Source organism: Lissotriton helveticus, chromosome 5_1, assembly GCF_964261635.1.
Source record: "Lissotriton helveticus chromosome 5_1, aLisHel1.1, whole genome shotgun sequence".
NCBI classification, from domain to species: Eukaryota; Metazoa; Chordata; class Amphibia; order Caudata; family Salamandridae; genus Lissotriton; species Lissotriton helveticus.
Window position 1 is genome coordinate 257,813,983 of NC_136065.1, and position 27,284 is coordinate 257,841,266.

Consider the following 27,284-nt stretch of genomic DNA (forward strand, 5'->3'; position numbering starts at 1 on the left):
ACTAGGGACCAAATAAAGGGGTGTGCTTTATACATGTCGGCGGGAACCCCATCCGGGCCAGGGGCTTTCCCACCAGCAGTATTTTCTATGGCATTAAGTACTTCTTTGACCGTTACCCTTAATGGAGTGTCTATGGTTAAGGAATCTATAGGGTTAAAAGGAATAGTGGTGATCTTACTTCCATAAATGGTTTCAAAATGGTCTAGCCATTGTTTCTCGGTGATATTCACCTCTAGTGGTTCATTCTCTCTACCATTAAACAAAGGAGAGTTCACTATAGACCAAAATTTGGCGCTGTCTTTTAATGTTAGATTGTCATATAGTGCTTCCCAAGCTTTATCTTTTATATCTCTTTTTTGAGCATCGGTCGTACTTTTATATTCTTTCCTTAGCTGGGACACTTCTGTTGGGTTACGTGGCTTGCATTTTAAGGCTTTCAGAAGGTTTTTATGTGCCTTGGTACATTCTGCATTACACCATCCGTGTGCTTTGGACGACTTATTTGAGGGTTTGCATGTAAGAATCAGTGCCACATTCTTACATATGGTTTCAAAGGCTTTGATGACATTCCCTCCTGTGGTCAATGGATTTCTACATATATTTAGTTCAACACTTAGTTTATCACACAAGTCATTAAAAAAGTCCTCAACATTAATCCTGGACCATTTAACTCGTCTACCTTGATCGTGAGCCCGGATTACAGTGGGGTAGATTGACTGCTGACCAGTATTTATTAAGGTAGGATTGTTATTGGTCAGTTCCATAATTACTGGATTATGGTCACTAAATGCTGACAAAATGGCGTTATATGAGATGACATTATTGAGAATACTCGGTGACCCAAAGATAAAATCAATGATAGTGTTGCTACCTCTAGCACTGTAAGTTACCACTCTATCTTTTGGGTTTGCAAAAGCGGGTTCTGACATATCCAAATTTATCAGCAGTTCTTCTAAGGCACCCCCTTTTGCAGAGTGTTCAAAGTGCGGGTGAATCAAATATTCATCTTCCTGAGGACCACCATTATAACAGTTTAGATGACAAAGGTGTGTATTAAAATCACCAAAAAGTATACAGTGAACAAAAGTAGATTGACTCTTTTTGTAATTATTTAAAAATTCTGCCAACATTAGGATATTTTCACTTCCTTGTGACCCTTCTGTTGAGTTATAAAAATTTATATAGAGGATTTTTTCCCCCGTATTCATCAGAACCTCTAGGATTAAACAGTTGGGAGAGTTGACTTTAATGACTTTCATCGCCCCCATGTGACTTACCGAGATTAAGAGTGCTAGGCCTCCCTTACTTCTGCCCCTATTTGACTTTTGTGCTGCTACGAAGAAGGATACATATCCTTCTACCCAAAAGTTACAATCAGTGTCCCAGGTTTCTTGTAACGCAACCACATCCTGTTGTTTAATAATTTCCAGCCATTGAGCATCACTCCTTTTAGCTTGCAGACCGGAGATATTCCATGTCATTAGCTTCACAGTTCTGTTGACCACCCGAGGAGCTTAAGGGACAATCTGCCCTTCGGGCAATTTCTCAGAATACGACGTAATTGCAGTAAAAAGGAAGACTATATGGAGGAGTCAAAAAAACTGATGGGCCGCCTAATTGAACGAGGATACCCAACAAGACTAACAAAGAAGGCTCGCAAGAGAGCGTGGTTCAATCCTCGTGAGACGCTACTACAAGCAAATGATCGCATCGAGAGCCATGACCAAAAACTAATCTGCGTCACCACTTTCTCCACGAAGAGCAATGAGATCAAGAAAGCAGTTAACAAACACTGGCCAATGATATCGAACGATTTGGGGTGTCAAGACCTACCTCTACACTCCTTCAAGAAAGCCAAGAATATACATGATTATGTAGTGTGCTCACTCCTGGGCACCACTCCAATGCCTTCCATCACTTCCCTTTGGAATCTGCCTCCGATCCTGGGTCATTTCAAGTGTGGGAGCTGTAAGGCGTGCCCGTCAACTATTCAAACGAAGGAATTCATCTTCAAACATCACCGTGTGAAACTGAAATCTCACACTAATTGCAACACGGAAGATGTAATATATTGCATAATCTGCCCGTGTGATCTAATTTATGTCGGTCAAACCCAACAGCGCATAAAAACGCGTTTTCTACAACACTGTAGTAGAGTAAGATGCAAGGTGGAGGGTGCACCACTAGTGGAACATTGTCTCAAAAAGAACCACCTTCCAGAAACCCTGAGGTGGATCATACTGGAACAAGTGAAACTAGGTCCCAGGGGTGGGAACATTGCGCCCATCCACAATGTCAGAGAACTAAAATGGATGCAATTTTTTGATTCAGTGCATAATGGTTTGAATGAATCAGAAAGTAGTTTTGCCCAACTAGCGGTTTTATGAGAACTCTGTCTAACTCTTTCCAACTTTTTCATCTCCTACTAACATAGTTGAGCAATCATAAAAAAAGTGTGCATTTTACCACCTTGGGCGGTAGGTACATGCACCCATGCAATGTCGTCAGTGCTCAAATTCTGTTATGCATACATGTTGGTTTGATACATCATACTGGCGCGTTATTTGTGAAGAGGGCATTTTACCACCTTGCAGGGTAGGTACATGCACCCATGCAATGTCGTTTATGTATAAATCGGGTCCACTTGGTTATACCGACATGTTGGTTAGGGACAACATACTGAAAAAGTCCTTCAATGTTTTTTTACGATGCATGTTCACTGATGCCTTTGCGAGCGTCCTTCGTCTCATAGCAACCCCTTGGTTTTAGTCCCTCTATAGTGTCTGTACCTTACGATATAAACGTAACCACACCCCCTGACTCCTATTTCCTGGTTACAAGAGCCGCTTTCACTGACTGCCTCGAGACCACGCCAAACACCGTGTCTGACAAGGTAAAACCCTGTTTGGTATTTAGATATTTAGGAACGCTTTAGTGCGGAAACATCCCTCACGGAACTGAACCTGACTGATGAGAACATGTTCTCATTTATTTTTTCCCCAGATTTGATCTGTTGACAACAATCCCGACGGTAAAACCGGGACCGGAGGTAAATCCTTGATTCTCTCTGATTCTCTCTCCCTGTTGTCACCATGTAGTGTTTTGTAATCGTTTTAAGAGTTTAGGTGGCCTAACCCTTAGGTTCCGTTTTGCATTTAGAAACTTCTGTATGCGACAACGACCCAACCTGATGGCAACTGTATAGCCCCTCCACTCCCAAGGTAATAACATCTGTGATCATGGTAGTCCTGTTTTTAATGCTGTTTTTAATGTCCTGACCCGCGTGATGTATACGCTGAGGTAATCTGGTAATACTTACCCTTCTAAGTAGTTTCTAATTTTCTTCACCCTAGGAGGTTTGCCCACTGCTCCCATGTCCTGATGAAGACCCGTTTTGTAAGGGCCAATCACCCTACGCCCCAATAGGGTCGAAACGTAGACGTTTTCCTTGGTACTTACTCCCATGGTCATACAGGATCCGTACAGCCATAAAGAGGAGATATTGTTTCTGGAATTTAACTGTGACTCATCCATCTTGAATGTGGTTCCGAATTAAGGAGACCAGCCTAAAATATGAATCTTTGATCAATGATGTAAAATTGATTATTTATGTATTTTCACTTTTGTTCACACGAAATCCCTCACTGCACTTCCCACCCCCTCTCCATGTGGGCACCAATATGTCTATGAATTGCATATAAAATTTCAAAAATTGCATGAACCATCAATCGGTTTGTTTGGTTACTTTGTGAAATAAAAACATCGTAACCTCCTTAAAAATGTTTTCATTTTGAACTTTTCCAATATCTGCTGTTTCATCATAATTTTAAATAATTGTCCTACAGTCCGGGACCCATGTTTTTCATAATAAGTATTATTGTGCCAGACATGGAGTGCAATCCCTCTACAGCACCTTCAACATGGGCTTTATAGGGACCTAACCTTATCTAAATGAGAGTGTGACTGCAGTTGTGCGAGTGATAGAGGCTCTGACAGCACCTTTACATTAATGATCATAGATTGCCTCTCATGGAGAACTCTTTCTGACTTTTTCATTTACCATTAGCGCTCGCCTCCCAGTGCGGTGGATGGTGAAGAGGCCATCAAAGGCACAGTAAGTAGTTTGGCCTATAATAGTTATGTTGCTTTAATGATTAAATCCAAAACTATTTCACAGTGCAAAGCATGGGTTTTCCTAAAAGCAGAATGCAATCATATTATTGTTTATTTTGTTATATATCTCCATGTGAGAGTCCATTCTATGCCATTTGGGATCATTTTTTTCCTACTGCAATTCTCAAAGATTCTCACTCTTTTAGCTTTATATTTCCAAGCCCTCCTCCCCTTCACTCTTCTCTTCGTCTCCAGCCTGTATAAAATAGTATTGAAACATACAAGGACCTGTTTTCCAGTTACAATCTTCACCGTCTGGACCTTCGGCTTTACTAATGCATACACTTCAATGCACATAGAGGTTTATGTCTTGTGTTTTTAGTTTGGTACACAGCAAGAACCAATTCCAGGTTATTCCCTTCACCATATCTAATTACTCCTCAGTTCTATTGTGCAGTCAGTCTTCACCCATTCTTAGACTCCTGTTCCTTCAGTTTAATCCAACCATCAGGCATGCCATGTGTCCAAGGTCATTTCCCATCTTTTCTTGAATGTGGTCTTTTAACACATTATCATGTTGTCCCAGCCGGTGTTCTATGATTTCTGGATATGCATTTTTGTTCCATAAACACAGTTTGAGGGTATTTTGCCACAGTTAAACTTGAGCTTAGCATGTTCACGAATAATCATTATACGTAATAAGTTAATATCATTGTCAGAACCCATACTGTAACCGCAAGACCCATTTAGAGATTGATGAAAAATAAGTAGCAATACCAAAAATTGGTGATAGGATTCCCACACACGGTTTACAAATTAATTTGCAAAAAGAATATGGAATTAGCACAAGCTTTTTGTTGGTAATAAAATAATTAGTTCTTAGTGTTGTAATGCTGTAAAATTGTGCCACAAATGCAATATTACATCTTTACATTGCACTCAACATTGGTTTTAGCTGGTCTGGCCTTATGTAAATGAAGGTACCTCTACAGTTGTTTAGGTTATAGAGACTATAATTGCATCTGTTGAAACTCTACATTAATTCTCATAGTCTGTCATTCATTGAGAAGACTTTTCTACGTTTTCTTTTGCCATTAGAGTGTGCCTCCCCGTGCAGTGGATAGTGAAAATGCCACAAGGGACACAGTAAGTAGTTTTGCTCTGTAATGATATGATAAAAGCCATTTCTCAGGACATTGAAGCTTGGACGTCCTAAAAGCAGAAAACATTGATAAAGTTGATCATGTTGCTACATATCTGTACTTGAGAAGCCGTTCAATGTAATTTGTGCTTATTTTCTTCCTCTTAGAATCCTCGAAGACTCACAATGCTTTCGCTCTTTATTCCAAATTTCTTCCTCTTCACTCATCTCTTTTATCATGCTTTACTACTTTATCCTTAATCTGTATATAAATGTAATGTAAACATTTTCCCGTTTTCATGAACTTTTCTGGAAATCTGTTAATTTTGATGACTTTTTATATACTGTGACTATTTTTAAGATTTTCATACACATGCTCATTTCCCATCAGCCAAATGAATTTCTTGTAGTGGTCATCGCATACCTCCATTTGTAAAATTACTTTTGACTTACACTTATGGCTCCATCACCAATGGTAAAGAGGCAGAGACATTAGAAACCCAGGAATCATACTTGATGAAAGTCTTTAATGTCTGAAAAAGAAATGTAAAATGATGAGCACACATCATTTTGTTTTGTTATATATGTTAGTTCTTTTTTGGGTTTCTTCCTGTCACCTACACCCAATGTTGCTGTCCATAAGCTGGATCAGACAACTGAGGCAAAATCACTTGAAGAGATTAGTGTATTACGTCCTAGATTTTCCCGGGAACCCATGGTCTACAGACCGTTGGTTCTTGCTTAAAAGTGTAGAGGGGAGAAATATCTTATCTAATTAGATTTCACAATTCGAATAACCCATGACTCCTAAGAATCACTGACTCCAGGTTCTAAATTTAGATAGTTTATTACAATGCCAAGAACAATTGGACATACAAACACCTCAGAATGAGGGTGTAAAAAGACATTAGAACTAATACAAAACCAAACTTACGGGCAACGCTCAATCTATGCAACATGCAGAGAATGACCAGTTCTAAAATCAGAACGCAGATGATCACTGCGTCGACATCAAGAGTATTCTTCATTTGAGGTTCTTAAGTAAAAGCATTAGTCTGTCCGTACACTACCACTAACATGACATCCCTACGTAGCATTTCCCCAAGCAAATTAAGGAAAAAGATGTCAGTGCGTGAAGACTTCCTAAGAAGTGCACCCGCGTTGAATGGGCCATGTAGCATAAAGCTACGGAGCTCATTCTAAGATGCTCCTTCTCTCTCCATCAGATCTCCTCTTCCTTTCCAAAATCCCCAGGGCACTGTCCCCAATTCCAACATCACAATCCTAGGACACACCCATCTTTGCATCACAAGATCATCCCATCCAGCTGGACACCTCCTCGTAGGTAACTTTCCAGTCAGTTTCAATACTCTTGGTCTCTGGCTTGATGACCTTGATTTTCAGGCCTTCTCCAGTGAGAAAGAACACCGTCCCACATTATCAGCACTCCTTGTTCAAATGTATCCTCTCCTCCTGATGCCTAATTCCTAAAACAAAAGCGTTATTCTAACTAACAAAGAGGATTTTTTCCACCTACAACAGAAACGTGAGAAAGATACGATTCTGCATACTCATGAACATTACAAATGCTTCAGTTGTGAGAGCCAGGGAGAAATACACATGAGGCCTACACAAAATCAGCTACCATAAGAATCGTCATAGATCTTCCTTAAACACACATATACAAGAACATTGTTCCTGTGCACCTTTAAATCAGTGCATTACTTGTTAAAAAATGTATTTCTCATTAATCACTTGTAAAACGAACATTAAGACTTTACAATGTTAATTCCTCCACGTTACATAAAATCCTTCTATCACTTTACTTTACAAGTTATTACATTTCGTACTCTAATGATCAAATGTTAACACAACAGAAGAATATATGCAGGTACAGACATTATGTATGAAAGAGCAGGACCTGGTTCCATCTCCACCCTACGGACCATCTTGGGTTTGCTGATATTCAGAGCCTATGTAGGCTGAAGTCTTGTGCACTGACTTGGGTAAACAACATAATCTGTTTCAGCCTATTCCCTTCACACTGTTCATCCCTCCGCCCTTCTTCATATTTTATGACTCCAGATCCTTCAGTCCAGCCCACTCCTCAGACATCAAGTACCATCTGTCCAAGGTCCCTTCTCCTGTAATTTGAACAAGCTTTTTTTGGTTCTAAAAGGATTGGGTTCCTATTAAGCAATGATGCATTATAGTGTCACACATGCAGTATGGTTTTATATGGATCTGACCTTGCCTAAATGACATCAACACTACATTTGATTGGGTCACAGAGACTTACATTGCACAACCACCTAAAATGCAATGCCAATAAAACAGAGATCTTACCACTGGGCAAAGAGGCTCACTTCTGTCCTAAGGACTGTTGGCCTGATGATTCCCCAGCTCCGCCCCCGCCAGTTGAAACCGCGAGAAATCTAGGGGTACTATTTGAATCCGCTCTCTCCTTCAACCAGCACGTAAGAAATACGGCAGGAAGCTGTTTTAGTATCATTGAATCTTTAAAGAAGTTTTTCAAGTTCCTGCCCACTGATTCTAGAAAGACGGTGGCAGTAGCCTTGATATTATCGCGTCTAGATTACTGCAACAGCCTGATGGCTGGGGTGAAAAAATCCACGCTAAAAAAACTTCAGAGTGTACAACACGCAGCAGCGAGGTTGGTACTTAAATTACCTAGAAGATCCTCTGCTTCTGCTGCGCTTCAGACCTTACACTGGCTTCCGTTACATAAGAGGATCCTGTTTAAGCTCTTGCTGACCTCCTTTAGAGCTTTAAATAAGACAGGTCCAAAGTATCTTAGGAGACATTTCTCTCGCTATAACCCTCTAAGATGCCTGAGGTCGTCAGGTGGTAATCTAATCAACATCCCCAGATTCAAGTATAAAACCAAGGGAGGTAAGACCCTCACGGTACTGGCTTCCAAGGCATGGAATGCCATGCCCCAATACCTTAGACTCCTGGCGCAGGAGAATGCCTTTAGGAAGCAACTAAAAACTTGGATCTATGGTTTGTCGGACGGTTTTGAAATGGCGGCCATCTAGATTTACTTTTGTATTTGTACACTGTCTTAGCGCCAGGATGCTCCTTTCGGAGCGACAGTTAGCACTCTATAAATACCACATACTCATACAAATACAAATACAAATACCTGAGAAAACTGTCATCAATTATTGTGGTTTGCCTTTCATCAAGGTCTCTTTCTCACTTTCTCTTTTACCTTTAGACTATTCCTCCCATAGCAATGAATAGTGAGGAAGCCACAAGGGACAAAGTAAGTAGTTTTGTTCTCTAATATATGTGCTGCTTTTATGTTAAAAGCCAAAAATATTTCAGAGTTCACTGAAGCTTGGGTGCATAAGCTTGGACTTCCTATAAGCAGAATATATTTATAAAATTGTTCCTGTTGGTATGTATTTCTGTTCAGGAAGCAGTTCATTGTCATTTCTGCTTATTTTCCTCCTAGAATCCTCGAATCCTCTCACTGCTTTAGCTCTTTATTCCAAATCTCTTCCTCTTCACGGATCTATTTTATAATTGCCTCAACACTTCATCCCCAATCTGTATTTCCAAATTTTTCTGAACTTTTCTGGACAGCTTTTGTTTTCAACGACTATTCATATACTGTGACAATTTTTAGAATTCTTGTACACCTGTCCGTTTACTATAACATACTTCCTTTTCTTAAAATACATTTTTGACTTACACTTATGATCCCGTCACCAATGGTAAAAATCAATGATTTGTGAAAAGAAATGCAAAATGGCGACCACACTTAATTTTGATTTGTTATAAATGTCTATTCTTTTTTTTTATTCTTTCAGCCATCTACACCCAATGTTGCTGACCAGAATCTGGATCAGATAATTGAGGAAAAATCCCTTGATGATGTAAGTATATTCAGTCCATTGAAATACATTTGTGAAAAACTGATGAATATGCTGTTTGTCACTGCGTTGCATTGCTCATGGTTATCATGCTAACAGAGAACTGCAGACACTCTTTGTCAATTATATATGAAAAAGAAGTAGCTGGTTCTAAGGTTAAACTCTCCACCATCTGTACTATCTTTGCTTTGGTGGTGCACACATTTTAGAGCATATTCAGTCTAAAGTCTTGTGCATTGACTTGGGCACGATGACACCCACCAATATATACTCGACTATTTCAATCTAAACAAACAGACTTTGAGATTGCCAGAAGATTGCACAGAAATACAGAAGAAAGCAAGGGCTCTTTCAACAGTCAGAACATTCGATATGAAATGGAAACAATTTCTGCTTTGGGGACGTGAGCAACAGTTAGATCCAACAATCATGGAAGATCAAAAATTCTTGCCTTACTTGTTACATTCAGCTAAGTCTAGGTTAATGCATTTAACATGAAAAAAGATTTTTTATTTGCAATAACATCTGCAAGGAGAGTAGGCAAAAGCAGGCTTTAAGTTGCAGAGAACCATTTTTAGAGTTTAGAAAAGAGAATGTGATGCTTATGCCAATCCCAAAGTTTATACTAAAGGTACGAACTGTTTTTCATTTAAGAAGGAAGATAACATTACCAAACTTTTTAAAAAATACTGCAACAGCAGCAGAAGAGGTGTTACATTCTTTGGATATTAAACGGTGTCTAAAGTTTTATTCGGCAGCTACCAAAGACATAAGACAGACGGATCGACTGTTTGACATTGTTGGGGCATTGTTTGACAGCACGCAGGTGCCTTAATCGCCGTGAGGGCAACGGCTTTGCTCAGAACTTGCGCACCGGCTCACCTGCTAACTCCTCAGTGCCATGAGGGCAACGGCCGGTTCTTCACTACAACATCGGACCACAGCTCCCAGGTGGCCCAGGGACAGAGGCGCACCCGGGACGTCACGGGCTGCGCCCGGAGGCGCTACTAAAGACCGGAGCGCCGAGCGCTCTGTGGGGGGCATTGTTTGACAGCACGTAGGTGCCTTAATCGCCGTGAGGGCAACGGCTTTGCTCAGAACTTGCACACCGGCTCACCTGCTAACTCCTCAGCGCCGTGAGGGCAACGGCCGGTTCTTCACTACAACATTGGACCACAGCTCCCAGGTGCCCCAGGGACAGAGGAGCACCCGGGACGTCACTGGCTGCGCCCGGTGGCGCTACTAAAGACCGGAACGCCTCCCGCCCCGCTGGATGCATGCGGGCAGCGCCGGGAGAAGCCCGGGACAAGGGCGGGACCATCTGTGGCCGTCCTGGGCTGGTAGTGGCCGGGCCGGGCCCCGCCCCCTAACATCTGCAGACCTGTAACTGACGGGAGAATACTGGGAGAATTAACACGGTTAGTACAAGGAGGGACTTGTTCATTCCGCTGAGGGGCGATCTGTGACTTGCCACTGGGACTAGAGACGCTTGGGAGTGACAGTGGCTGGCTGCGAATGCGCAACGTTTAGTGGGGGCAGTGATTTGATACTTTGGTCTGTTCCCTCTTACCCACTTGTCAATTTTGCTAGTGTGAGAGTCTTATAAATCTGTTGTCTATAATAGTTATACAAAAGGGGGTGGTGATGGACGGAGCATCTGAATCAATCAAACACTCACACCCAGTCAAAAGATCTGGGTTTAATCCATCACCGTTCTTTAGCCCACTCTGCCACCCCAGTTCAGACATGGCTGTATGCAAATCAGTCTGACCCTGTGCCTCATGGGAACAGTCCAGCCCGAACTGCCAAGCCATGTCTTCCCAGGACCGGAAACAAGCTTCCGAGGACCGGTTTCTGGCATTCCAGCCGTCTTCAGCCCGGCTTGCTTGAATCCAGTGGCAAAGTGAGCAAGGGACTCACGTCTGAGCATACCCTGCCACACTTATGGCGGCCAAAAGCGGTACAAAAGGGGGTGGTGATGGACGGAGCATCTGTATCAATCAAACACTCACACCCAGTCAAAAGATCTGGGTTTAATCCACCACCATTCTTTAGCCCACTCTGCCACCCCAGTTCAGACATGGCTGTATGCAAATCAGTCTGACCCTGTGCCTCATGGGAACAGTCCAGCCCGAACTGCCAAGCCATGTCTTCCCTGGACCGGAAACAAGCTTCCGAGGACCGGTTTCTGGCATTCCAGCCGTCTTCAGCCCGGCTTGCTTGAATCCAGTGGCTAAGTGAGCAAGGGACTCACGTCTGAGCATACCCTGCCACACTTATGGCGGCCAAAAGCGGTACAAAAGGGGGTGGTGATGGACGGAGCATCTGTATCAATCAAACACTCACACCCAGTCAAAAGATCTGGGTTTAATCCACCACCGTTCTTTAGCCCACTCTGCCACCCCAGTTCAGACATGGCTGTAGGCAAATCAGTCTGACCCTGTGCCTCATGGGAACAGTCCAGCCCGAACTGCCAAGCCATGTCTTCCCAGGACCGGAAACAAGCTTCCGAGGACCGGTTTCTGGCATTCCAGCCGTCTTCAGCCCGGCTTGCTTGAATCCAGTGGCTAAGTGAGCAAGGGACTCACGTCTGAGCATACCCTGCCACACTTATGGCGGCCAAAAGCGGTACAAAAGGGGGTGGTGATGGACGGAGCATCTGAATCAATCAAACACACACACCCAGTCAAAAGATCTGGGTTTAATTCATCACCGTTCTTTAGCCCACTCTGCCACCCCAGTTCAGACATGGCTATATGCAAATGAGTCTGACCCTGTGCCTCATGGGAACAGTCCAGCCCGAACTGCCAAGCCATGTCTTCCCTGGACCGGAAACAAGCTTCCGAGGACCGGTTTCTGGCATTCCAGCCGTCTTCAGCCCGGCTTGCTTGAATCCAGTGGCAAAGTGAGCAAGGGACTCACGTCTGAGCATACCCTGCCACACTTATGGCGGCCAAAAGCGGTACAAAAGGGGGTGGTGATGGACGGAGCATCTGAATCAATCAAACACTCACACCCAGTCAAAAGATCTGGGTTTAATCCACCACCGTTCTTTAGCCCGCTCTGCCACCCCAGTTCAGACATGGCTATATGCAAATCAGTCTGACCCTGTGCCTCATGGGACCAGTCCAGCCCGAACTGCCAAGCCATGTCTTCCCTGGACTGGAAACAAGCTTCCAAGGACCGGTTTCTGGCATTCCAGCCGCCTTCAGCCCTGCTTGCTTGAATCCAGTGGCAAAGTGAGCAAGGGACTCACCTCTGAGCATACCCTGCCACACTTATGGCGGCCAAAAGCGGTACAAAAGGGGGTGGTGATGGACGGAGCATCTGAATCAATCAAACACTCACACCCAGTCAAAAGATCTGGGTTTAATCCATCACCGTTCTTTAGCCCACTCTGCCACCCCAGTTCAGACATGGCTATATGCAAATCAGTCTGACCCTGTGCCTCATGGGAACAGTCCAGCCCGAACTGCCAAGCCACGTTTTCCCTGGACCGTAAACAAGCTTCCGAGGACCGGTTTCTGTCATTTTTCAGCCGTCTTCAGCCCGGCTTGCTTGAATCCAGTGGCAAAATGAGCAAGGGACTCACGTCTGAGCATACCCTGCCACACTTATGGCGGCCAAAAGCGGTACAAAAGGGGGTGGTGATGGACGGAGCATCTGTATCAATCAAACTCACACCCAGTCAAAAGATCTGGGTTTAATCCATCACCGTTCTTTAGTCCACTCTGCCACCCCAGTTCAGACATGGCTATATGCAAATCAGTCTGACCCTGTGCCTCATGGGAACAGTCTAGCCCGAACTGCCAATCCATGTCTTCCCTGGACCGGAAACAAGCTTCCGAGGACCGGTTTCTGGCATTCCAGCCGTCTTCAGCCCGGCTTGCTTGAATCCAGTGGCAAAGTGAGCAAGGGACTCACGTCTGAGCATACCCTGCCACACTTATGGCGGACCAAAAGTGGTACAAAAGGGGGTGGTGATGGACGGAGCATCTGAATCAATCAAACTCACACCCAGTCAAAAGATCTGGGTTTAATCCATCACCGTTCTTTAGCCCACTCTGCCATCCCAGTTCAGACATGGCTATATGCAAATCAGTCTGCCCTTTGCCTCATGGGAACAGTCCAGACCGAACTGCCAAGCCATGTCTTCCCTGGACCGGAAACAAGCTTCCGAGGACCGGTTTCTGGCATTCCAGCCTTCTTCATCCCGGCTTGCTTGAATCCAGGGGCAAAGTGAGCAAGGGACTCACGTCTGAGCATACCCTGCCACACTTATGGCGGCTAAAAGCGGTACAAAAGGGGGTGGTGATGGACGGAGCATCTGAATCAATCAAACACTCACACCCAGTCAAAAGATCTGGGTTTAATCCATCACCGTTCTTTAGCCCACTCTGCCACGCCAGTTGAGACATGGCTATATGCTAATCAGTCTGACCCTGTGTCTTATGGGAACAGTCCAGCCCGAACTGCCAAGCCATGTCTTCCCTGGACCGGAAACAAGCTTCCGAGGACCGGTTTCTGGCATTCCAGCCATCTTCAGCCCAGCTTGCTTGAATCCAGTGGCAAAGTGAGCAAGGGACTCATGTCTGAGCACACCCTGCCACACTTATGGTGGCCAAAAGCGGTACAAAAGGGGGTGGTGATGGACGGAGCATCTGAATCAATCCAACACCCACACCTAGTCAAAAGATCTGGGTTTAATCCATCACCGTTCTTTAGCCCACTCTGCCAACACCGGTTCAGACATGGCTATATGCAAATCAGTCTGACCCTGTGCCTCATGGGAACAGTCCAGCCCAGATCTTTTGACTTGGTGTGAGTGTTTGATTGATTCAGATGCTCCATCCATCACCACCCACTTTTGTACCGCTTTTGGCCGCCATAAGTGTGGCAGGGTATGCTCAGACGTGAGTCCCTTGCTCACTTTGCCACTGGATTCAAGCAAGTCGGGCTGAAGATGGCTGGAATGCCAGAAACCGGTCCTCGGAAGCTTGTTTCCGGTCCAGGGAAGACATGGCTTGGCAGTTCAGGCTGGACTGTTCCCATGAGGCACAGGGTCAGACTGATTTGCATATAGCCATGTCTGAACTGGGGTGGCAGAGTGGGCTAAAAAATGGTGATGGATTAAACCCAGATCTTTTGACTGGGTGTGAGTGTTTGATTGATTCAGATGCTCCGTCCATCACCACCCCCTTTTGTACCGCTTTTGGCCGCCATAAGTGTGGCAGGGTATTCTCAGACGTGAGTCCCTTGCTCACTTTGCCACTGGATTCAAGCAAGCCGGGCTGAAGACGGCTGGATGCCAGAAACCGGTCCTCGGAAGCTTGTTTCCGGTCCAGGGAAGACATGGCTTGACAGTTCGGCCTGGACTCTTCCCATGAGTCACAGGGTCAGACTTATTTGCATATAGCCATGTCTGATCTGGGGTGGCAAAGTGGGCTGAAGAACGGTGATGGATTAAACCCAGATATTTTGACTGGGTGTGAGTGTTTGATTGATTCAGATGCTCCGTCCATCACCACCCCCTTTTGTATCGCTTTTGGCCGCCATAAGTGTGGCATCCAGGGAAGACATGGCTTGGCAGTTCGGGCTGCACTGTTCCCATGAGGCACAGGGTCAGACTGATTTGCATATAGCCATGTCTGAACTGGGGTGGCAGATTGGGCTAAAGAACGGTGATGGATTAAACCCAGATCTTTTGACTGGGTGCGAGTGTTTGATTGATTCAGATGCTTCGTCCATCACCACCCCCTTTTGTACCGCTTTTGGCCACCATAAGTGTGGCAGGGTATGCTCAGATGTGAGTCCCTTGCTCAATTTGCCACTGGATTCAAGCAAGCCGGGCTGAAGACGGCTGGAATGCCAGAAACCGGTCCTCGGAAGCTTGTTTCCGGTCCAGGGAAGACATGGCTTGGCAGTTCGGGCTGGACTGTTCCCATTAGGCACAGGGTCAGACTGATTTGCATATAGCCATGTCTGAACTGGGGTGGCAGAGTGGGCTAAAGAACGGTGATGGATTAAACCCAGATCTTTTGACTGGGTGTGAGTTTGATTGATTCAGATGCTCCATCCATCACCACCCCCTTTTGTACCGCTTTTGGCCGCCATAAGTGTGGCAGGGTATGCTCAGACGTAAGTCCCTTGCTCACTTTGCCACTGGATTCAAGCAAGCCGGGCTGAAGACGGCTGGAATGCCAGAAACCGGTCCTCGGAAGCTTGTTTCCGGTCCAGGGAAGACATGGATTGGCAGTTCGGGCTGGACTGTTCCCATGAGGCACAGGGTCAGACTGATTTGCATATAGCCATGTCTGAACTGGGGTGGCAGAGCGGGCTAAAGAACGGTGGTGGATTAAACCCAGATCTTTTGACTGGGTGTGAGTGTTTGATTGATTCAGATGCTCCGTCCATCACCACCCCCTTTTGTACCGTCTATAATAGTTATGGCCAGTGCAGTTCAATTTAGGTCCTCCAAGCACCTCAAATGTACTCCTCCATATCCCTCAAAAAATAGTAAGCCCAAAGGAATTCCGCCTTTTAGCCGGGATAAACCAACTGCCATTGATAGAATGTTGCGCAAAGCATTAGGGGAGGTAGCAAATGAGATTGAGCGCACGGAGAGACGCTACTCACTAATCCCCCAGATTGATCTAACAACTCAGCAACAGGACTTAGAAACTCAAACTCCCCCATTACATGCCTCACCAGACCTCGGGATATTTGATATCCCCTCTGCTCAAGAGGGGACTTCTTTCGCACAGGAGGCATCAATAAGAGGGGAAACACCACAAACGGGCAAGACCAGGAAAACTAATGGGAAAAAAACTAGGCGGAAGAGGGTTACTCCAAACAAGGTCCCGCTTGATAACTCTCTCACAGAAGTAAGGGCTCATGGAGGGGACGATTCAAACACTCAAGTGCCCCCAATGTGGGTAGCCCAAATTATATCTGAACTTCAGAACCACCTTGAGCAACTTATCGCCAACCAAACTAAATTAATTCTTAGTAGGCTGGATAAGGTGGTTGCCCTGATAAAAACAAAGGGGCCGGTTGCGGGTACGAATCAACCACCCCGTGTAACATCTTAGTGGGGGAGTCCACCAGCATCAGCCCAGACACGTTACCAGTGAGCCTCTCCCGAAATGAACAAAACATCACTGTCACACACTCCCCAACCCCTTTGAGTATACAATCAGCAGGTTCGATACAGGCTCCCTTGGGTCCCCCCGCCATTACTGGTGTAGCTACCCAGGGAGCCCCAAAAGGCACCCATCGCGTTATGGTCCATAGACATTCCTCTCCCCCACCCGTGTCGCAGGGTCAGAAAAATCTACTAATAGGGCACATTCCAACACGTCAGTAACCTTTAATTTACCCCCTGATGCAGCACCCTATGTAATTATCCTCACAGGGGTCCCGGAGTTGAGAACAGACCAGATAGAGCCCTATGGTGAGCTCAAAAATAAAACCATGTTCTGGCTAAACAAGTGTAGGCCCTTAGCTGGTAATGAACAGGGGGAAATATTAATGGTACGAAGGGTGAACTGGGTGGGAAGCAGGCCTTAGGACCACATCGGGGATTGCGTGGTGGTGAATTTTCGAAACAAGCAGGTCGTTGACCAGATACTAAGGTGGGGCCCAACAACAGACGCAAGTAACATCAGATCTATGCCCTTGAGCTTTTTTTTTATCCCAGGGGGAATTATAACTGGGGGTGGATATCAGAGGGACAAAGCTGTAGGGACTGGAACCTGGTCGGGCATTCTCGCAGACCCCAACACGTAGCCCTGAGGAACAGGGGAGTGATTGACTTCCAGAACAGGTTTGACCCCCTGTCGTCCATAGAAGAATTGGACTGACTAGGGACAGGTACAACCCCCGAGCAGAAGCAGGACAGGGACAATAGCTCCGTACAAGATATGACACCTCGGACTCGACAGCGGTGGTGCGAGCCAGTGCAGCGAGTGGTTGCCCAGCGGGTAACTATAGATGAGAGCCCAGAAGCTAAGCCCGAAGTAGAAGTTGAAATAATGGGGCCGGACAGCAGAGTTGTAAGTACCCAATTAATAAAATCATACAGCTTAGCCAACTTAAATGACTCTGTGGTAACTGATAGGAATGCAAGCAATAACCCCACTATATCCCATGTAAGAAGGTCTGAAAGGCAGGAGGGGTTAAAACTAATATCCTGGAATATAGCAGGACTAGCGGCCAAACATGAGGAGCATGAATGGAGACAATATATTACTGGGTTTCATGTCATATGTCTCCAGGAGACCTGGGCGATTGATCCCAATCCTCTCTTCTTGGAGGGGTATAAGTGTTTTTCAGTCCCTGCCCAAAAATCAGCATCAGGGAGAGCCACAGGAGGGCTGATCATATATGTGGATCTCCGGATAAAAGGGGTGTGGTCCAATTTCAACTCGCCATCACATAATATGCAGGCCTTGGACTTCCACTCAAAAGGTCTAAACATCACCCTGATCAACTGGTATAATGCCGTGGGAGTTAATTGGAAGGGCAACTCATTAAAGGAATTAGACTCTCGCCTGATGCCCAGCTGGTGGCTGCGAAGTCAGCAGTAGCACCGTCCCTAGTCCTAGCTGGTGATTTTAACTGTCACCTGTGCCGAACCTAAGACCCCTTAATAAGGATTGGTCTCGTTACGCAGTGGAGAAAGGGCCGTACTTTCTACACTCACCCGAAGGGACAGACCTAGACAGGGTGCTGAAAGGTCACAATTTGGTCCACACCATGGATCTGGTAGAATTGGGAAGTGGGGGGAGATTAACCCCACCTTCAATGGCAGAGGCTGTCGCTCTTATATCGACTACATTATGGTCTCTTTTATACTTAAAGCATGGGTAAAAGGGGCAGACATAGAATGGAGCATATATAGTGACCATAATCCCCTGGTGTTAGATCTAAAAGGCCCGACCACTAAAAACGACTCCAGAGGGGTTGCTTATGTAGAGAATGCAACAGACCAGGTGAAGAGACTTAGATGGTCCAAAATAGATGGGGATACCTTTTACAAATCTCTAATAACTACAGGGGCAGACACACTTAATGTATGCCTCGATCCTACTATTGAGAAGGCTGCCGTGGTAAATGCATTCGAGGAGATGGCGCACCTCATTGAAGGATTATTAAAGATCCCCAAGAATGGGAGTTTTACATCCACCCCTAGATGGTTTGACAAAAAGTGTTCACAGGCACACAAAGAGTTGAAAGCTAGCCTAAAATCGACACCCAGGGATAAGTCATACATTGCCCAATGTAGGCTGGCATATAAGAAGGCATTAAAATATCGTAAACTTAGCCTTCAAACACAAGCCTGGGAGGACCTAAGGGGGGCGGCGGACAGAAGGGACTTGACTGAGTTCTGGAAAATTATAAATAAACCGTGCTTCCAGGATTCAAACACCCCACAGATCTCTAGCACCATTTTGCCTGAGCAATGGTTTTCCCATTTTAAAAATGTATATAACCGCACGGGTGAGATTAACAATGATGAGGGGTATAGGCTAAGATGTACAGCAAGGATTGAGATCACCCTATCAGAAGTAGAAGGGGGCCATCTTAGGGCTAACCAAAAATAAAGCGCCCGACCGTGATGGCATACCTCCCGACCTCTACCTTAGCAAGGTGGAGCTGTGGCTCCCCATTCTCACGAGGGTCCTAAACGCGGCAGTGGAAGCTGGTCTCCCGCACTCGTGGTCCTCTGCAACAATAGTCCCGATATATAAAAAAGGGAATAGGGATGACCCCCAATGCTATCGCCCGATATCTTTGATTGATGTCACGGCGAAGGTGTTGGGTCATGTCGTCCTAAATCGCCTTACAGAATTGGCAGATACCCACCAGATAATAACGGACACGCAATATGGGTTTAGGGAGGGAAGGTCTACTACGGACCAATGCCTGAACCTCTACCTGCTGATTGCTAAGTACACCATAGTCAGCAAGGAGGCGGTTTACCGGGGGTTCATGGACCTCTCTGCGGCGTTTGATCACGTGAACAGAGGGAAGCTCTGGGCCCTGATGATAAGCCTAGGGATGGACCAGGACTTAGTTAACATCCTTAAAGCCTTATACTGGAATACCACTGCTTCTGTTTGTTTTAACTCAGAGGGAGGCAGGACTTCACCATTCCCATGTAATAGTGGCGTGCGGCAGGGCTGCATCCTAGCGCCTTTTTATTTTCCCTTTACATTAATAATTTAAATAGTGAACTATGTAAACTAGGAGTACACTCCCCTCAAGTAGGTAGCCGCCCGGTCCCCGTCCTGCTTTATGCGGATGATGCGGTGTTCCTAGCCCGGACACCGAGGGGGCTACAGAGACTGATCGACAGATTTGTCCGTTTTATGAATACACTTGACTTATCCGCAAATTTAGACAAATCCTATGTCATGCTTGCGGGGGCCAGACCAGACAAGTAGTTTTCCTATAAAATAGGAACCCACAAAATGGGACAAGTTCAGTCCTTTTCCTATTTAGGTTTATTATTTGATGGGTTGTTAAAGTTTAGACTTCTAGCGGAAAAACACTGCTCAAAACTGGTGGCCTCAACCGGGGCCATAATGAACTATGGTCGCAGGTTGGGCAGATGGTCCCGGGAGCAGGTCATGAATTTGTACAGATCAATCTGCTGCGCCAAAGTAGCCTACGGGGCAGAAGTTTGGGGCTTCGTAAACATCCAACAGATATAGGCAGAGGAAAACAAATTATTTAGGAGGGTTCTTAAAGTCCCACATAGCATCCCTGCCTTTATCATACATGAAGAACTCGGAGAAGCCTATATTGAAAACCAAATCAAGGCCAGGCCACTCTTGGCCTGGGTGAAGATCTGGTCCGACCCGGAGGCTGAACTTAGCAGACAAATAATCACAGATTGTCTGAAAATAGACAAAGGGAGTTCTATCCCCTGGTTAAAATATGTAAAGGGTACATTAGAAGACATTGGCTGCAAGAACCTCTTTACTAATCCTGAAGTCATTACATCTCAGGACAAAATGAGAGTCAAGAAAATGTTTGGGGAATGGACAACTGTAAGCAGGGCAGCCACTGAAGAAAGTAAATCCACAGTCGCTGCCTATAGTTTACTGAAAAGTGAGAGAGGAATGGACCTTATCTCTCACTGACCCACAATGCACAGGACAGATTTTTTATTACCCATTTTAGGTTCAACCTCTTGCATCATTTACTGGCTGACCCCCCAGGTTTTACTTTAACGGTTGAACAGAAGGGTACCTGCGGCTGCGACAATAGGTCTCCGCAGGATACCCTTCTCTTTGTTTTATTATGCCCATTTTATAGACTACCCAGGCGCAAGTTCCTTGTGGGAATCTTGAAAAGATCAAAGTTCAAACACGCCAAGGTAGCTTTATTGTTTCTGCAAAAGGCTAGCGATGCATACACTCTGTTCTGTATTATGAATTTTATTAAGATGGCGGTCAGGATAAGGAATTCGCGTGGGAGGAGCTGACTGTAATGCCCGTTTACTGAGCTATATCTGACAAATGAAATGAAATGTTATGAACTGAATTGCTCTTTTTTTAATTGTTTTTATGCACTTTTATGGTATTTTTTAAATGCCGAATAAAGAAAATATTTGATTTGACTGTTTGTTGCACATTGTTGGGGACACAAAGAAAAGGCAGTATCCAACAGACAATAGGAAGGTGGATTGGGACATGTATTGCTACAGCACAAATGTTGATGAACAGGCCACTGCCAAGGAGAGTCAGGGCACATTCAACTAGAGCAATGGCAACGTCAATGGCTTACTTTGCAGGAATCTCATTGGAGAATATTTGTGAAGCAGCAACATGGAAGACAACACATGCTTTTGTAAAGCATTATTGTGTGGACTTGCAAGTAAGCATCAACGCAAGAGGCAGTTTTGAGAAATGTGTTTGCGTATGTTAAACCTCATTTAAGTTATCGTTCAGAGATTCACATGCAGCCCTCCCACCTCCCTTTGGATGAGACTTTTAAGTGTGCGGAGAAATGAGTAGAAATTAGCGGTTTCGAAAATCCTACAGTTGGAAGCTTCGGTGGGCAATCAGCTGGAGGTAGAGCATTTTGATTGGCTGGAGATTAGATTGTAAATAGATGAGGATGAGTTGCAAAAGATGGCTGTTGGTTTATGATGGTATGTTATATGTTAAGTACGTACTACTGTTGGAAAATACCCGGGGTTCCCAGTCTGACAACGGGAATTATTCAAGCATGTGAGCCTATGAAAGATAACATAGCTGGAGGACATGAGTTACAGGTAAGTAACGTATTTCCTTCTTTGCACTAGTGCATCAAATGGATCCAGCGCTCCCTGCTGCGCAGAAAGCCTTTCACTCACTTTCAATTTTGTGAATTTTTTTAACACTTTCCTAGATGGGATTCAGAAAAGACCCCTTAGTGTGGATTCAGCTACTCTACCCCAGTACCAATAGCAATTGTGTAGACCAACATACAGCCTAGAATACGTTGGGCTACACTGATACACTCTTACTCTAGAGGTTGAATAGCTGCCCACAATTTAGAGTATTAATACCCAGTGTCCCAAACCAAATATTTCTTTCACTGGATTCACCCACATTTCTTCTCCCCTCACATATTAGTAAGCAAGAAATGGCAGGTGCCACTCCAGTGATCCTTCAAGGACTATAAATCCACCGACCAATTACTCTGATACTATTGAATGGACATTCCCATGCATGATACTCTTTAACACATCATACAGGTGTGAAAAGAATTCTTCTCTCCTTGGCCCCCAATTCATAATAACCATATTCTGCCGTTGTCCTATGAACTAAAAGCAGAACAACAATTAGCGTCTTTAGGTATTAAAACCCTTGAAGATCTGTTGATTGATATTAAATACCTGACGCTCAAAACGTTTAAACAGTGTGAGACCCACCCCAATGGATGGCGTATTAAAAGTACGCCACAAACCTACTAAACACACTTCCCAAAGCATCCACCCACCTTCTCAGCCTTGATCGTGTCATTTGCCTCTCATCTCTTCGGGTTTAAAAAATAATAATCTTCATTGATTTTCATAACAGAATAACAATGCAGTTCAACTGCTGTCCCATACTTCCAAACCCCACTCCCCCTAAACAGTTAAAGAGATGTAAGTCACAGCATCAGTTATTAGGTACCAATCCATACATGACATAAAGATTGCTTAAACAAAATAACTGGTATCATCGTATCCAGGTGTAATACATCTACAACTTTACCACATTTGCAGTATATAGAACATCTGGTTGATCCGCACTTTGTCCTGGCTCAGGACACCCCATTTCTTGTTGTAATCTAACTTCTGCTAAGTCCCATCCACCTTTCCTCCATGTTAAACTATGTTATAGACCAGTCTGTGAAGTACCCCACATGGAGCTCGTACCCACCTCGCGAATAACCCTAGCCATTGTTTTGGCGTGGGCAATTGTTTGGTCACCCATCTCAATGCCACACACTTTTTTGCCATGATGAGGACAAGTTTGAATACCTTCTCTGCATATTTAGTATTCTTAGTATGTGTCATTAGCCCCAAAAAGCACATTTGAACCTTTGGTTGCAGCTGTTTGTCAGTTAATATTCCTAGTGTCTTAATTATCTCACCCCAAAAGGCATTCGTGCCTGGGCATGTCCTCCACATGTGAAGAAAGGTTCTCTCTGTTATTTTACATTTGGAACATCATTCTGGTTTCGGCGGGTTTATTTCATGTAACCACTGTGGTGTGATTTAATCCCTGTGCCTGCATTTGTGGTGTATGAGTTTCAGTCGGGCGTTCAGTATAACTTTTCTGCAATTTTCCATTATAGTTGCCCAGTCCCCATCCAAGTCATCTTCCCATTGCGACCTTAGTGTGGAGATGCGTGTATTGTGCACCCCCAGGCACTGTTGCCCGCATAGGATAAGGAACTGATGTATTTGCATTTAGTTGGAACCCAGAGTGCTCCCCCACCTGAGCCGGTGTACTGTATACCGCCGGCCATGTAGTCACTGGGTTTCTCAGTGTTAACAATATATCTTTGGCATCAAATAAGGTAATTTCCTGTCGACCTCCTACCATTAAACCGCTCTTTGTGTGCCGGTGCATATAATTTGCTACAGGGGTTCTATGATCAGTGGAACTATCAGTGGTGAGAGGGGTCATCCCTGCCTAGTCCCTCTCTCCAGCGGCCAGCTGTTTGTCATTCTATTGCCTACTTTCACTCTCGCCCTGCTCTCGGAATTCGGGGATTAATTACTGGACTCTATAATGCAGTAGCAGGGTCATCAGCAGGGTCATCAAATGGCCCTGAACCATTATCGAGAGTGAAATGGGAGCGAAACCTGAACCCATATCTTAATGATACCATATGGAAATACTGCTGTCGGTAAATTCAGCAAAAAGCACTGAACAGCAGGCATAGAGTCATTCATTTTCAATATCTACATTTATTACATTCCACTCTTGTACCAGTGTATGCTATAGGCCTTGCCGCAGATTCAAGCTGCCCCAAATATCATTACCTAGTGCCTGACTATTATCAAGTGGTCCTGCCCACCTATCTTCGCACTCTACAAATCGATATTCATAGTCTTTTTGGAAATGATATCTGGCTCCCTCACACTGTCCATGCTCCAGATGTTAAAAGCATTCCCAGACAGTTGAGACTGTTCAAAGGACTGGCCATTCTTTTTGCACAGTGCAGAGTTGCTATGAGGTGAGTGAAGGATCCTGCTCCTAGGAACATAGACTGTATCAACGACCTCATTTCCTGCAAAGACAAGATGGATACTTATGCATCCACACTCCCTCATTCCTCATGCCTTAAGGATATTTGGATTCCTCCTTCCGACATACTTGTTGTCTCGTGATACCCCTACATCACCCAAATTGAACTAAGGATATTAGCTCCATAACTTATAAACTGCATGATATTGTCTACTCAACTGTACATAATTACGTATAAATGTAAAAATTATGGCTATCATTTGAGGCTCTCATAAGCGATAAAGTTATTTATATATTCCCAAAAAGGTTGAAGATAAGTTATAGTTAGGAAACCTTTATGATTGATATACAAACCCAACTTAAACTACACAGACATTAGACATTCTTAAGTTATGGTTATATTTTTAATTTTTTATTTATGCACCACTTTCAAATTAATATTTCATACTCATAACTCACATTTATACCATACACATCACCTTAAAATTCATGTAATTTGTGCACCTCCGTACACCGTGTGCTCATCTCACTCGCCACACTACATTAACTTTAACTCACCCCTTCTTCATGCACTACTTATACCATTGCATATTAAAAACTTTAGAGCATGTGAAATGATTTCATTTTTAACAACACGTATGACATCTGAAATTATATAATGTGGCAGAACATAGTGCATGGTACAGTGACAAGGTTAGTTAATGTAGTGTGGTGATTGAGGTGAGAAGACTGTGGATGGAAGTGCGCTAGTATTTGAATTTTAAGGTGGTGCATAAGTATAAATGTTAGTTATAAGTATGACATTTACTGAAGGTGGTGCATAAACGATAAATTAAATGTATAACTATAAATTTAGAATGGCTAATGTTTGTGTAGTTTAAGTTGGATTTATGTAGGAAACATAAATAAAGTTTTCCTAACTATAACTCATCTTTAACCTTTGTTCTTTTTGGGAATTTCAATGGTTTTTCTAATATTAATTAATATTAATGTTAAGTGGAGTATGGTACAATATACTGGAGGACAGTGTTGTAAAGTCTACTATGGTACAGTTAATTGTGGTATAATGGAGGAGAGTAAAGTGGAATCAAGTATACCCTAGAGGCATACAATAGAAGGGTATAGAGGGGAGTGGTGTAGATTGTATTAGGATACAGTACAGTGGCGTATATAGCAGTGGTATAGAGTGTAGTGGCGTACACTACAATGGTATACAGCGGGCTTGCATAGAGCGATAGATTGGAGAGTGGTAAAGCAGAGTTATGTTTTTTTAAATTCTTGTCGCTTGGCATGCGATTGACAAGACAAGATCGTAGAGTTTTGGAAGTAGGGACTTATTTAGACAGTTATTTTTTAGCTTGATGAAATTCTCAAGTCTTCCGTTTTCTTTTTTCTTTCCTTCTAGAACAATTGGAGGTCCCGTCCACCAGCACCCCCGGAACAAGGAAAAAAGCCCCAGGTACGTTTCCTATACTTTTCTCCCAGATTAACGTAATACAGGTACCCATTTTGTTTTGGGTATACATCTCTTGAGGGGTTGATTGGATGTGAGGGGTTTGATTTCTCTGTAGCCATGAAGACCAAATAAATGGGTAGTGCCCAACTGAGAGTAAAAAAAGAGAAAAAAAGTAGGAAAAGAAGGGGAAGAAGGAATCCTGTTTTTTTAATGTGTCCTTGGTCTTTCTTGCGAGCTACATGGTTCTTTCTGATGGAGACATCTGACAGTGGATTCCTCATCTTGTGAACATCTCCTGCGCCAGCAGCATTCGGAAATTTTCTGTAGTTTTGCACGCCAACGAGGACGACGTCACAATAGCATGGCTCCGTTCGCGGATCCGCTGACGTCGCTGGAGCCATAAGAGAGCCTCGTCGGCGTGATGACGTCAGTTCCCTTTTTTCTGTGCTGTCGACGCTAATGGTTTTCTGGGACTCTCCTTGGTTATGTGGTTACATTGTGTTTTTGGCTTGCTCTCTTTTTTCTTTTCTGAAAATGTCTTTGAGGAAGGCGGGTTTCAAGACCTGTAGAGTGTGTGGAGGTCATATGTCCATCACGGACCCCCACAAGGATTGTGTCTGGTGCCCGTCGTCGGATCACGATGTTGAGGGTTGCTCTTTCAGTCCTAAGATGAACCCAATAGCTTTGAAGGAGAGAGAAGCTAAACTATTCATGGCAAAGATGAGAAAAGAGAAGAGAGGTCAAAGAAGATCTAGATCGAGGTAGAGATCGAAGTTGACGTCGGGCCATGCTTCGAAGTCGAAGAAGCACAAGAAAAAGAAGACACACGCTCTTGATGCCGATCAGACAAGGATACGGCTCCGAAGTCGACTTCACCAGCACCTCGACATCCTAAGGACTTCGTCTCTCCATCCTTCAGGCTCAAATCAAGGTACTCCTGTTCGATCGGCTTCGCCTGAAGCTTCACCGGCGCATTCTCCAACGCCGGCTCAGTCTCATGTTCCAGTGGCTGAAGCTCCGGTTCCAGATGAAACAGTGGTTCCATTGGCTGCACAGTCGGCGCCGGCTGGCCCAACTCCAGTAATGCCTCAGCCAGAGCCAGAGATTGTCCCAGGGGCCTACCCACCTTTCCCTGGCTAGTTTAAGTTGGATTTGTGTATGAAACATACATAAAGTTTCCTAACTATAACTCATCTTTAACCTTTGTTCTTTTTGGGAATTTCAATGGTTTTTCTAATATTAATTAATATTAATGTTAAGTGGAGTATGGTACAATTAATTGTGGTGTACTGGAGGAGAGTAAAGTGGAATCAGGTATACCCTAGAGGCATACAGTAGAAGGGTATAGAGTGGAGTGGCGTAAATTGTATTAGGATACATTACTTGAATGCAATGTATGGAGTCTTTACTAGAGCTATGCAACCCTCTGGAGCACCTTGAATGTCCCATGTGTCCTGTGGCCTTTAGCCTGGGAGTTCCTCAGGCTTATGCTCAGGCTCCCTCCGTCTTGGCTTTTCCCAGCGCAGAGGACATCAAAGCCATATCCTTCATCTCCGCCGCCGTCAGCTCGACCTCATTCAACTCAGGCTTTGCCTCCGGATCCAAGTTCGGCGCCGGCTCCGGATCCGTCGGAGTCATGTCTGGCTCCGCCTATGCCAGTTCTGAAGATGAGGTTGAGGCGAGAGGCACAGAGAGTTTTGGAGGAACAACACTATCAAGCAGAAGAAGAAATGGAGGAAGGTGAGCTTGAAGAGTCGGAAGACTTATTTGAGGGGTTGAAGGAGGCAAGTGGACTAGATACGTCCCCGGAGTGGGAACTTCCTCCTTCTACAGATGCTCCTTCTAAGGATCTGGCTCCTTATCACACAGTGATTAAGAAAGCAGCAGAGCTTTTAGATCTACAGGTTCGGATAGCTGAGTTTAAATCTAATATT

General features: G+C 44.5%; 1 protein-coding gene across 1 annotated transcript in view; it reads left to right on the forward strand.

Moving 5' to 3' along the window:
* The first annotated feature begins 1,583 nt into the window (after window positions 1-1,583).
* LOC144752438 (uncharacterized) overlaps window positions 1,584-27,284 on the forward strand; it is a 408,565-nt gene continuing 382,864 nt past the window's right edge. The window contains exons 1-3 of the mRNA XM_078640369.1: window positions 1,584-2,063; window positions 9,094-9,159; window positions 25,300-25,353. Of these exons, the coding sequence (XP_078496495.1) occupies window positions 1,584-2,063; window positions 9,094-9,159; window positions 25,300-25,353 (600 nt within the window). The remainder of the gene's footprint in view (window positions 2,064-9,093; window positions 9,160-25,299; window positions 25,354-27,284) is intronic.